The sequence below is a fragment of the Cannabis sativa genome, chromosome X, assembly GCF_029168945.1.
Source record: "Cannabis sativa cultivar Pink pepper isolate KNU-18-1 chromosome X, ASM2916894v1, whole genome shotgun sequence".
NCBI lineage: Eukaryota > Viridiplantae > Streptophyta > Magnoliopsida > Rosales > Cannabaceae > Cannabis > Cannabis sativa.
The window spans coordinates 68,810,909-68,823,784 of NC_083610.1; the positions used below are offsets into that span (position 1 = coordinate 68,810,909).

Sequence of the window (12,876 nt, forward strand, 5' to 3'; positions counted from 1 at the left end):
ATTACATTCCACCAAAACAAACATCACCATACTTCCTACTCCTTTGTAAAACCTAAATTGACATGCCCTCCTTAAGTTATTTTTAAACAAATCACCTCTGTTTTTTCTTTTTGTCCCCCTCTTTCATACTACAAGATTTGATCATATAATTTACCATTCACCTATATAGCAAGAACTTATTACATACCATTGCATTCAAATCTGAAAGAATACAATGATGATGATGATAATTAAATAATAATACGAAGAAGAAAATTAACATACAGTAAATCACATAATTTGCCCATTGCCTATATAAGAAGGCTTATTTATACAAAGTGGAAGAACATTTAGCTTATTTGATGAAAGTAGCTAAATGTGTTATTTATTTAGTTGTGCACTCATTGGAAATGATCTACAAAACTTGTTGGCCCTTTGAAGTTTGAGTTGGTTGGGATAATGACATCAAGAGGAAGCATCCTGTACTCAATTTGGAGTTGCTTAAAAATCTTAACCATTTCCTCAACCAAAAGGGCCCTTCTACTCCATCTCTCCTTAATGTCTTGGTGGTTCATTCGGTGTGTAACACACATTGATAACTTGAGATTGTTCGAATCAACCACATCCATCATCATAAACCTTATTGGACTTGGTTGCCAATGGTCACTTCGGCTTTCAATATACCTGCATAATATATATATTTCAACAATATTAATTGGAACACACATATATTAGAGTATTGTTATTGGGTATTAGTAGTATCCAGTATTTTTTATAGGTAACGCTCCATGATTAGCTAGCGATATTACTTAAAAGCTATTTTCTTAAGTTATATAGGACCCGATATTTACTTACACCAATAACGATATGACACCAAAAAAGATATTAAGCACCACTAATACTTTTTTAGTAATTCTCCATGTATTATATACAGTGGGGTATCCATGATTTAAAGATGAATTTAAACTTTTAACCTCTATTCTATATACAATATAGTTTAACAGGTACACTAAATCTACTATTATATTTATATTCTTTTTTTTTTTTAATTTTACTATTTAATTAAAAAATATCTTTTTTTTATTCTTTATCAAAAATATATTTATATATTCTCAAACTCAAATTCAACTTTTTTTTTTTTTTTGGCCTAATAGAACAATTTCAACCATAGCAAAATTGAAGAGTTTCTTTTAATTTGATAGCAAAATTAAGTATAAAAACTCAAATGTTTTTAATAATACCTATTCATACTCATATTACCTATTAAGTGTGCCTCTCTATATATATATATGTATAATGTATGTTTTTTATGTACATAGATATACATATATACCTTTTTATCTTCTCCTTGATAGTGACTATTTTGTCCATGGGAGTTGAGATATGGACGCAAAAATCAACAGAATCTCCCATGTCTGGACTTCGATAAAAGTTAACAATGGGCTTGGTTGATAGAGCACTGTTGGGATATATGATCTTTTGGTTGTCATACCTCATAAAAACCGTAGTTAATATATTCATTTCCTCAACCACCATCTGATATTATGAATTATACAGACATATATAATAATCATTAACTAATTTCCACTATATATATTAATCAAAATTATATATATAAACGTACCTGAACTTCGTCCACTTCACAACGATCACCTACATCAAAGGGGTGGACTATAAATAAGAAAATGATAGCTTCAAATACTGTTCTGCATGTATTGCCAAAGATAAAAACAGCTAGAAGAAGCTGTGAGCTTATGAAGACGAGAAAATGCATGATGGGAACTCCAAGTATAAGAAGTGAGATTATCACAATTATGAATCCTACAAGCACTGTCACCATATTGTGAAGCTCATCCACTGCTGTTTTTGTATCGTTAAGAGACAATGCAAGTGCTCTTCTTTCCCTTAATGCATTCACCTAAACCTCCAAACCAAAGTATATATTATTATATAAAAGAGTATTTGTAAGAAGACACAGAGAAGAGACTTTTTTTAGTATTACCACCCATTCTTTGAGAACCATCTTGGTGATTCCCTCGTTTAATTCAGATGTGGCTCCAAATACATGCATTGTTCTAATAGCTTCCTCTTTATTCATAAACTTCATCAAATCTTCTAAGTAAATATATCTGAAACATATATATATATATATAAATATATATTGTCATATGAAATCATGTATATATGAAAGTACTATTGCATATATTTTCACTGTATAGATAGTCATCATGCCTCCTAAACTTTAATAGAATATACTTATAGAGTTGTGAATCCCATCTATTATTACAATTATCAAAATGTGCCCCTCAAAGTTTATTACTCAAAATTCAAGAAATGGTTTGAAAGTAGTAATAATTTTAGGGGTATTTTCGACATTCTAAACTAGTTGAAATTTTATAAAATTTTGTAGGTGGTTTTAAATAGGTACAACGTATGCGATCATGAAAAAAAAAATTAAAAACCTCTCCAAAATGCCGAAATAGATAGGGTACCTAATCTTATTTATTCAAAACATAAATGATTTATGTATATATATATATATATATATATATATGAACATACTTGGACCCGAACTTGGCTACATTGGCAAATATCTCCTTGGCTGCCTCTTTTGCTTGACATTCAGTTTTAATCTGTAGGGAAGACTCATCATCCGTATTAGAGTTCTGTATTTTTTCATCCAGAGTGGCCAAGGAACCATTCCTTACAGTATCTATCATTTTCCTCATATTCCAAGCTGATATATTCTTCTGATTTAGCTTATGCAAGTGTTCAGTTGAGAATTTGGCACCACCATGTTTGTGAGGAGGCACTTGCCTAGAAAATCTATGATCATTATCATTTGAAGGAATAAGCAGACTTGTTGTGAGGTCATCATCACTTGGCATAGCCATGGTGTTTGATGCCTTAGCCTTCTGAAACTCCCTAACCACAGCAACAGCCCTTAAATGATCTTCTTTCATGTGATACTTTGGGGGACCAGAGAGTGTTTCAACCACATATTGGTTAAACAGAGCTTCTTGAATTCGATCAAAGTAGTTGTTGACATGAAAAGACAATGCTAGAACCTTAACCATAAGTGTTTTCAGAAGCCATATAAGATTTCCCACTAAAAAACAAACCAGAATTTTGGTTACATAAAGTAAGATCTTACTCTTGGACTTGCTCTTCTCCTCTACCTTCTTATTAAAAACAGAGTTCCAAACAAGTAAGACTAAGCCTAACCAGAGACAATTCTGGACTGCCCTTCTCAATCCATAAACGAAATACAAAACCCTTTTCCTCCAAAGAAATTTTCTCTCTATAAAGATAACAAGCAACCGAATCACCCAACCAGAGACTAACCTCCCACAGTTTAATGCCAAAACAAGAATTTCCCATTTCCATAATGGAAGGTCCCAAAGCTTTTGTTTTTCAAGAACTGGAATACAAAGACTACAACCCAAGGATGCTAAGATCAAAACAAGGCTTACCCACTGAACAAGTGTAACTATAATGAACTTATTATTGGATTTCTTATCTTCTTCTGAAATGTTATCATCATCCTCATCATCATCAAAAGACTGATCACCATCTTTTCTCACTAATCGTCTAGAACTGATGATCACTTTCTCCCATTTCTGATACGGTTCCTCAGGTGGGTCAGCAAGCCTGGACTTGGTCCTGCTTAAGGGTGGCTTCCATGAGCTTTCGTGAGCACCTTGGTTCTTTGTTTGTGAGCCCTGGTATACTGGTTTGCTGGAACTTTCCTCTCCTCCATTATTATTTTTCTCTGCTTCTTTGCTGCCACTTGCTATGGTTGCAATGTTGACAGCAAATTCTCTATCTGTTTCAGCCATTTTCTTCTGATTGAGCTATGTGAGTATAGCAAGACAGAGTGAACTTTTCTTCTTAATTATTCTTGTTAAGTGGGTGGGGGTGTAAGTGTAAGCGTGTTTTTCGTTGTTAGAAGATTCGACCATTTGTGAAAATTCCTTCACAAGTTACGTGGTTCTTACTTTGAGCAAATCTTTTAGCTTTTGTTAGTGCATGTCATAAAAAGGAATAATATGCTTCTACATTATTAGAGAATGTAACCTCTCTCTCATTATTTCTCTACCAACCAAATTAGCCCGTATTCTTTCGTGACTAGTCGTGCCCGTGCTTATTTTGTGTCATGTAAAAAAACCTGAACCATATTTATAACACTAATTTTTACTAAAACTATGAGCACTCCCAATTTTTTTTTTATTATTTAATAAAAAAAATTAAGTGGTTTTAATAAAGAATAAAAAATTCTTTCTAAATGCTTAAAAAAAATTAGACTATTTTTTTTTTCAATAGATAGAATAGTGTATAATCCAAGATAAATAAAACTTTAAAAATCAAGTTATGAGATAGGAGTAATTACTAAGCATCTTCTCGACCAGATAAACAATTGCATTCCTTAGAACCATAGCATATTATGTTATGTAACACTTTTTGAGCTTTATCTCAGTCTAGTCTTCTATCGAGAATATCTTTTGCAGATTGGTAAGTACTAAAAATCGGCAATCCGAATACGATTTAAAAGCAAATAAAATCTGTTAATAAAATTTATCCTATAGTACCAGTCTTGCAATATAAAAGCACGTGAACCCATTAACAGATAGGAATGGCTAATTGGGCTTTTTTCGCGGGTCAGGTCGCCCCTAATCCAACAGGTCAACCTCTGATCCGTACGAACCAGGTTTTATTCGGCACCCCGCCTCGACAATTTTAATTAATAACCGTGCCACTCATAAAAGTAGAAGGCTAGTAGCAATTTAATTAAGACTGCATTTTTACACACATCTGATCCGAAAGACTAATATGTTCGATAATTCATAAGAATCTTGAAAGTTCTACCTTGTTGACGCATGAATGCCCATATATGCACAAGTAAAATACGAAAGAGTTCACGAGCTCGCGTGTTTAGAATATAGATAGTGAATGTGTGACTTATTAAGTCGTATGCATTCAAGTAAATTAATCAAGAACGTTCGTAACTGTTCTTTCATTTATTATGTTTTTCTTATTAATTTATATAATTAATGTAATAACGGTCATATATAACTGGTTATGTAATCTAAACGGAGACTTGCTTTCTCTATAAAGAAGTGATTTAGATTGAATAAGATTAAGCACAAACTATTGCCAAAAGTAAACTAAGCAGACTAATTTTGACTAAACCATTATAATCATGGGCAAATTCACATATAAGCGAGAAAAATGTATATATATTTTGGTTAATTACAATATATATTTGTAATTAAATGTGATAAATCTAAACATAGTAACTTTACCGTTGATTAGGCTATTTCACACATCTTATAGAAGTCAAGGTTCAAATCCTAGTAAAATCATCTTTACTTTTAATATTTAGTCTACTTTTTGCCCCTCCTTACAAAAGAAAAGTATGTCTCCCTTAACTTTAGTTTTAGGTCCGCCCATTATTATAATCCTTTGTCTCATTTTATTTCTGAAGCGGCTCTGCCCCGGCCCCATTCGTATAAAGACTGGTCTTCATAATCTACGACATGGGCAAACACCCCCATAATGTGTGACAACTACAATTAAGGTTTGCACCTAGCCATTTGTGCGATGATCTTTCATATTCTGCCAGGTTAGATCAATCAACACATAAACGCTCAACATGTAGTTTAAGAGGGTTAATGCAAGTGTTCTGAACCTATTCATAGGAGTTTTATGTTATAATAGCAATAAAAGCCTTTAATGTATTTACCAGTGATTAATATGTAGCTAATCAATTAATGACCAAACTTATATGACAGACACTGGCTTGAGACCTGGCCCAATCTCTTTATTATTAATTTATTATTGTGATTTCAATGAATACTCACATTCTATTTAATTTGAGTGTTCTTGATTTCCTTTAATACTCGTGGAATTCTGTCTTGTTTAAATTTCTCCAACAATATTTGGTGACAGAAGAAGGGTTCTTTTAACATTATTTCGTGATTGTTTTTTTTTTATGGAGGGAATCATGATGAACATGAAACAAAAAACGAAACTATGATTCTGAGAACACCGGGATAACTGGAATTGATGCAGGCTATCATGGAGATGGTGGCAAACAACCAACTGCCACCTCAACCACCTGCGTGGAATGATAACGGAATACCCACTCTCCGCAACGAGAGAATTCTGGTCCATATGCCACAAAGGAATCGCAACCACAGGAGAACAGCAGATAGTTTTCCATGGAGTTCAAGAAAGAGGTCGGAGGAACTACAAGAACCAACGTCATAGTAACAATGATTGCAGTAAAGCCACAAGACCAAGGGCAATAACAGGGTGGGAGCAGTACACCACATGGGAATGCACCAACTGCAGGAGAGCACACTAGTAGATCCGAGGTGCGATTAAGGGTGAGAGAATATTGAATTGTGATCTTTGTTTTTGTTGGGAGTTTTAATTTCAACTATTTTGAAGATGTATAATAAAGATATTAATGAGCTTTCATCCCCATACAATGATGATACACATCACACAACCATGTTCTATGATCTGGCTGAGGAGTTGGGGATGAAAATATTTCACCAGTTTGGTGTAATTGTAGCTGAAAATCAGCCAAAGCAAAAAAGCTTTTTAAAGAAGCGCTTCTAGCTTGTTGAAAAGCCCTCCCAAACGGCCTTAAATTTGTGAGACCTCTTTGTCTCAAAACACTAATCAATATATTTGATTGAACTTGAGTCTCCCTACAATGATAATATGCATCAAACAACCTACACTTTTGTGGTCCTGGCTGAGGGGTTGTGTGACACTGTCTGTCTTCTACAGTTCTACTGTTAATTTTGAAGTTTTATAACTGTGGATTAGAAATTTTCTTTCCACACACTCACACAGGCAGCTACTTGAACTAATATTTTTATAAGACGTGAGTTGTTAGATACCACACACAAATACAGATCAATCTTAAGTTACAAAGACCACATAGTAAATACTTTATATTAGATGTGGTATTAGTGCCTAACACCATATGTGTCCTCAACATTTGTGTAATTTTGGGGACATAGTAGCAACTTCCCGATGGGTTAATGCAAGAGAAGATAGACTAATTTACTAGGCAAATTTTTACAAGAAAGTAATTACAGAAACCTACTTCATTTGGTACTTGGCCCTCGACCATGCATAAAAGCTGGGATTATAGGTGATGCCTTCTCCTTCTGCTTGCATACCCTCGGATCACTAATCTGTTTCAAAACAATCATACTTTTTTTTAATAAAAAAAGAAAAAATATATTGGGGAAAAAAGGTTTTCGAACTTTCAGTACCCTATTGGAAATGCACTGCAAAATCTCAAGAATCTCTGAGAATGGAGGTCTTAAAGATGGTTCCTTCTGCCAGCAGCTTTCCATGAGTTCCACTAATATTGGATCAGTATGCTCGTGAATTGTAGGCCTTAGGCCCTGCAAATTCATTTCCTCATGAACCTCTTGGTTATTTACGTCTCACTGTTTTGAGATTGAATATTTGTTGCATTCTCAAATATTTGGACCAGTTTCTGATTATTACCAAACTAATAGATTACACTGATTTGGATACCCGAACAAAAAATATATTATATTGCACCCAGTTATAAAGAAATATACCTTGTGAACCACGCCAACCGCAGCTTGTAATGGGGTTAAGTTCTCGTAAGGAAGCTGTGCCACAACAAATGAATTCAAAGGAAAAGATATAAAGAGGCATTTGTATTTGGTAACTGAAGAAAGCATTTTCTTTTTGTAGGGAAGAGAAAGCAAACCATAATGTTATGTCAATATGAGATTAAAGTTGGATGGCATTACCTTCCCTGTTAGTAGCTCCCATAGCATGATCCCAAAGCTAAAAACATCAGCTTTCTGATCATAGGGTCTATGTTCAATGACCTTTTAATTTATCAACAGCAAACAATTACATGTAAGACACGGAATGAAAAATGACAATCATAACCAAATGGCACGCGAGGACTGATCAAGCTATGATGTGATGAGTGAAATCATCCAAATATGATTACGAACTTTTATGATGCTTGAAACTTTTGAACAACTCTCATTCACACAAGCATAAATGAAGTTGGCATGTTCACCTTATCAAGCACTGATTTGATGCAATTTGCAATGTAAAAGATGCAAGTACATTAAATCCGAGAACTTATTATGCAGTCGTCAAAAAGGACATTTTAGTTTATTTATTTTTATTTTTTTAAAAAAAAAGTTCCATCAAAGACTCTTGTCAAATATATGAGTGTCTCTTTTATACATAAAATTGAAAAAGGAAAATTCAACGCAAGTAGATGCTTTTAGTACATTTGTCGAGATCAAAATCCATCTCGTGAATTTCTCTCTCCATGTGTTTTTTTTTTCTTCCACTCATTAAGAACAAGATACAACGAGTAAGCACTCAGTGAATAAATACCTCAGGAGCCATCCAACGGTATGTTCCTGTTTCTGCAGTCATCACGCCAGACTCAGGTTGCACTCTAGCAACACCGAAATCTGAAACCTTAACAACCTGTCAAAAAAAATTTGAGGCTTAACATTTTGAAATCCATAGCAGCATGCTAAACCACAGCCTTGGAATAATCTGGTTAAGATCCTATCAACAAGGACATGGAATGCACATGCATATGCATTCCTTTAGTATCAAGAAAAAATAGCGAACATAAAAAATGCAAGTTGTTGTGGCTAAGGGAGGTAATGACATGAATTGTAAGGCTAAGAATATGCTTGTTTTAAGAGTGCTTCCTTTAATTTAAGACCAACAAGTAAAAGATCTGACTAGATTATAACGACAAAATATAAAAATAAATAGTAAAATCCTTACTCCATTTTCATCCATCAAAAGATTAGCAGCTTTGAGGTCTCTGTGAATTATATTATTTTGGTGCAAGTAATTCATTCCATTGGAAACATCAATTGCCACTCTGAGCAAGAACTGAAGTGGCAAAACACCACTTTGTTTCAGAAAGTCATATAAGCTTCCACCAGACATAAATTCTGCAATGAAAAGAATACAATTGAGAAAATTTAAATACAGAAGAAACGAACCATATTACCAATTAAATATACAAAAGTAAAAAGTTAAAAGATTACTTTGTATCTAGAAAAGGTAATTCAAGTACCAGTTATGATGCACAGGCTTGGAGGTTTGGTGCTCGCCCCAATAAATTTGACTACATTCTTGTGCTGAACTTTCCTACATGTTTTAAAGAGTAAAATGCTTTCCAAGAATATCACACAAATGCATCCAATAAAAAAATACAATTAAAATTATACGAAATTGCATCATTTCAATATGAACCATCTCTAATAGGGAATATCACTGTCAACTTGATAACTAAGGGATTGCACTGAACCAAGTCCGCCAAAATAACGGAAGCTTTTTTACTTTTTCAAAGTAGCATCTTGGTGAAGCTATCAAACCAGACAGACAACATTTACATTACAATAGAATGTGTTTGCATGAACATCACCACATTAGTAACAGAATTAAAAACAGACCTCATGATATCAACTTCTTGTGCAAATTCCCTCTGAATAGTTTCGTTAAGGTGTTCAGTCCTAAAAACTTTTATAGCCACATCTTGATTATAGAAAGTACCTTTGTACCTAGGATCATCAGATCAGATTATTCAAGCATATTCATTTAAGGAGGAAAAAAAAATCTGGTGATGAAACTCACAAATCGCTATATGATCCAGTTGCAATTTTCTTTTCAAATTTTAACAAGCGTAGATCCAAATCCCTGACTTCAGATCCATCATTACAGATCTCGGCATGATTGAATATCAGCTTCATTCCAGTCTCTGGCTGTCCAGCAGGAGAAATAAACTGATTCAACCTGGGATGCTTCAGCAATACAATTTTGAAATGTCATTTTATTTACACATAAATTGAGCTGATTGTGTCTATAGAAAGTTAGAAACATGAAACACACGTACCAGAACTACAACACTATTTATCATGTTAGTTAAAATGCTATTCAGAAAAAAGATGAAAACAACTTATTAAGTGAAAGAAAAAAAGATAGCCTTCCACTTCTTCTCTTCTATGTCCCTAGAAAATCATTTTCCTGAAAACATCCTCTCTCCCAATCATTGCGTCGTATAGATTGATTTAACATTTTCAATGAATAATTAGATTATGGGTCTAATACCACATTGATGGTATAGTAAAAGGACTAACACGAACCCTTTGTTTGTTTTTAGGTCATTAAGACAAAAAAAGATCATTATTTTTTTCTAGTTTCAAGTAGTAAATACAAAGGTATTTTCTGTCACAATGTCAAACCCGTAAGTTGCATTACCTCAATCCTTGGTATTTTCTTTGCTAGTGTAACTTTAAGCTGCTCAGTTTCCTACACATTTACAAAACAATTCAAGTTGTTCAAAATAGAAAAATTAAGCTATTTAAGACTGCCAAAAAAGAAGAAGCAGAAATTTAGGAACATAATAATCAAAAGAACTCAAAAGCACTAAGCTTTAAAATTCATTTAAATTTACTAATTTTTTTTGAAACAATTGAATATTCTTTCTACAAAAGCTAGCATCCATTATAGAGTTGTCCTTAAGAAGTATGAAAATACCTCAAGTGCCCAACCATCAACAAGAAAAACATCCAAAGAGTAGCCATCTATAGTCGAAAAGGCATGTGCTTCTTGAATGTTCAACCCAACTTCAGACAGTAAAGATGTCAACTAAAAATGTACATAGGAAAATATGATGAATTACAAGGAATGTTGAGTTGTCAACACCACCAACAATGACGGCAAAGATTATAAGTAAACCAAAACATTATCCTTACAAAACAAATAAAAAGCCACCTGACAAAAAAGTTTCGGTTTGTCATTTGTGGAAATTGTAATCTCATGCATTGGCCTGCAAAAAGATTACAAAGTTGGAAATAAAACTTACTAGAAAAAGAATAACCGTAGAAAAATCGATTGTTTCCTGAATAACAATAGACATCTAAGGACTATTTACCGAGAATTCATAGTATGATCCAACTTTTGAATGGAGAATTGGTTGGCTTCAAAAGCAAGTCTTAGGTCAGGTGACAAATCAAAGGCTTGTTGAGGTTGAATGCTGACATATTAAAAAAGAGTAAGAGGATGAGAAAACAACATCAAACATTCTATTCTACACAATAAATCACTATGTTACCATTTTCATTAGCAAAATACCTCTGTTTTCTTGCATAAGACCATGGCGTTTCCACTATTCTTTGTGCACCTAGATCAGAAGCCAAATGAACCTGCATGAGAGATATAAGCAATCCAATTTAGCCTATCACTACTTGATAAACCTTTAATACTGATATACTTAAACTGAGATAACTTACATCATTATATAAAAATAGGAAAAAGGAAAATTATGAAATTGTTTTCCAAACCAGAACCAATTCTCAGTGTCAATTTTAACAACTTAAATATACAAATGGATTTTACAGTTGATCTACAAATACAAGAATAATAGTACAAAAAGCTAAAAGAAAATCTTCAAGTGTTATATTTTTCCCACTTCGACAAATTCAAAACTAGTATTGTGCATCAAATACCAGGACAGGACGGACTTCAAATGCAGGTCTAGTAGCAGGGTCATGGGCCAACTGGAGTAATTTTTTGTGCATAAGAACATCTTGTGCCCTCTCCGCATTGACATCCAGTGCATACCTTTAAAAAGCTAAACAACATCAATAAATTGGTATTGCATTCTAAGAGTGCCAAATCAAATAAAAAATGTATATATTTTTATATATACATTTTCTTCATATGATCAGATAAAATAAGATATAATAAACAACTCTGGTAATAATTCATGCCTTTTAATTAGACTTGGTCAATGCTAATTTGAACTTTTTTAGGCGATCAAACAAGCTATGGTGACCGTAATTCTATTCCGAATAGCATCAAGAAAACAACAACAATAAAAGAAATAAATAAATAAATAAAACACATACAGCGATATTTAAAGATTCTCCAATACCACACCTGGTCAAAATGACAACATCCTATTATTTAAATATATTTGGCCAAAAATATTCAAAGAATCTAATCAATGAGAACAGAGGATACACCATACCGTACGTTACCACGAATTGAACTGTAACAAATTAATAAATAAACACACAAATAATCTTTCAGCTTTTTTGTACTTGTAAATTATAAATATACAGAATGTGTATACACATATTTCTATATATTTTTAGCATACGCATACGTATATATGTACGTAAGAGCTAGGGTTTGGATATACCCAGCAGGGAGACGATAAAAATGAGCCCAGAGTTCATCCTCGAAACCAGGAATCGTTGACTCAGCCACGTTTAAGTCCATGAGTCGATGAAGAACTTCATTGTAAGTATGAACTTTCTGTTTGTGCTGTCGATTTTGAGTCAACGAAAAATCAGCGGCTCTGCTACTACAACTCTCTGTGTCTCCCATGATCAATCCTCACACAACATCACAAAGATTCTCTATTTTTAAAACAAAAAAATAATTAAAACTATAAAAAGAAATGGAAAATACCTCGAGAGGGTCTGTTTGGGAGAAGAGAAAATGTTGTTACGAGAAGAGAAATTTTGCATGAAAGAGGGAAGAAAGTAGAGAGAGAAAAGAAAAGAAAGACTGTTTCTCTTTCCGCTTTCTGTTCTAGTTTTGGCTCAGTCTCTCTCTCTCTTGAAGCCAACGTTATTTGATTGCGCAATGCGCACCCACAAAGCCATGTCGATGCCGACGTGGATTCAAATCATATTTTCCTTCCATCGCTGCTTGCGTCACCATCTTTTGTTTTGACAAGAAATGTGCTTTGCCAATTTACCTTTTTTATTTTTTATGTTTTGCAACTTTCTTTTACCCATTCCACAGTCCAACTAGAGGTGTTTGAGTGATGCA

The 12,876-nt window shown here is 33.5% G+C and overlaps 2 protein-coding genes across 10 annotated transcripts; both read right to left on the minus strand.

Annotated features, from left to right (window-relative positions):
• Positions 1 to 148: 148 nt before the first annotated feature.
• On the minus strand, positions 149 to 6,720 carry LOC115714184 (mechanosensitive ion channel protein 8). Of its 2 annotated transcripts, none has more exons than XM_030642763.2 (5): positions 2,542 to 6,720; positions 1,982 to 2,108; positions 1,604 to 1,897; positions 1,313 to 1,515; positions 149 to 663 (listed from the first exon to the last, which is right to left on the minus strand). In XM_030642763.2, the coding sequence occupies exons 1-5, from the start codon at positions 3,816 to 3,818 to the stop codon at positions 381 to 383; spliced, it is 2,184 nt and encodes a 727-aa protein (XP_030498623.2). In that variant the 5' UTR covers positions 3,819 to 6,720; the 3' UTR covers positions 149 to 380. The 2 variants fall into 2 exon arrangements, with proteins under 2 accessions (XP_030498623.2, XP_030498649.2); XM_030642789.2 differs by lacking the exon at positions 149 to 663 and having other exon boundaries at positions 1,359 to 1,515; positions 1,604 to 1,632; positions 1,805 to 1,897.
• Positions 6,721 to 6,851: 131 nt separating this feature from the next.
• Positions 6,852 to 12,666, minus strand: LOC115714206 (serine/threonine-protein kinase STY46). Of its 8 annotated transcripts, XM_030642833.2 has the most exons (17): positions 12,511 to 12,666; positions 12,239 to 12,363; positions 11,541 to 11,655; positions 11,167 to 11,237; positions 10,967 to 11,068; positions 10,807 to 10,861; positions 10,570 to 10,680; positions 10,291 to 10,341; positions 9,667 to 9,833; positions 9,486 to 9,593; positions 9,107 to 9,180; positions 8,809 to 8,981; positions 8,401 to 8,496; positions 7,791 to 7,871; positions 7,593 to 7,646; positions 7,275 to 7,409; positions 6,852 to 7,193 (listed from the first exon to the last, which is right to left on the minus strand). In XM_030642833.2, the coding sequence occupies exons 2-17, from the start codon at positions 12,316 to 12,318 to the stop codon at positions 7,104 to 7,106; spliced, it is 1,563 nt and encodes a 520-aa protein (XP_030498693.1). In that variant the 5' UTR covers positions 12,319 to 12,363; positions 12,511 to 12,666; the 3' UTR covers positions 6,852 to 7,103. The 8 variants fall into 8 exon arrangements, with proteins under 8 accessions (XP_030498693.1, XP_030498674.1, XP_030498659.1 ...); XM_030642814.2 differs by having other exon boundaries at positions 9,667 to 9,794; positions 12,239 to 12,659; XM_030642799.2 differs by having other exon boundaries at positions 12,239 to 12,658.
• Positions 12,667 to 12,876: the final 210 nt, after the last annotated feature.

Excerpts from the sequence above, each read along its gene's own strand:
- LOC115714206 (XM_030642799.2), bottom strand. The coding sequence starts at position 12,426 with ATGGGAGACACAGAGAGTTGTAGTAGCAGAGCCGCTGATTTTTCGTTG. Across the intron at positions 10,862-10,966 it reads GATCATACTATGAATTCTCG|GCCAATGCATGAGATTACAA; the intron begins GTAAATAGTCCT and ends ATCTTTTTGCAG. Across the intron at positions 10,342-10,569 it reads TTGATGGTTGGGCACTTGAG|GAAACTGAGCAGCTTAAAGT; the intron begins GTATTTTCATAC and ends GTAAATGTGTAG.
- LOC115714184 (XM_030642763.2), bottom strand. The coding sequence starts at position 3,818 with ATGGCTGAAACAGATAGAGAATTTGCTGTCAACATTGCAACCATAGCA. Across the intron at positions 1,516-1,603 it reads GTGAAGTGGACGAAGTTCAG|ATGGTGGTTGAGGAAATGAA; the intron begins GTACGTTTATAT and ends TCATAATATCAG. Across the intron at positions 664-1,312 it reads ATCAAGGAGAAGATAAAAAG|GTATATTGAAAGCCGAAGTG; the intron begins GTATATATGTAT and ends TATATTATGCAG.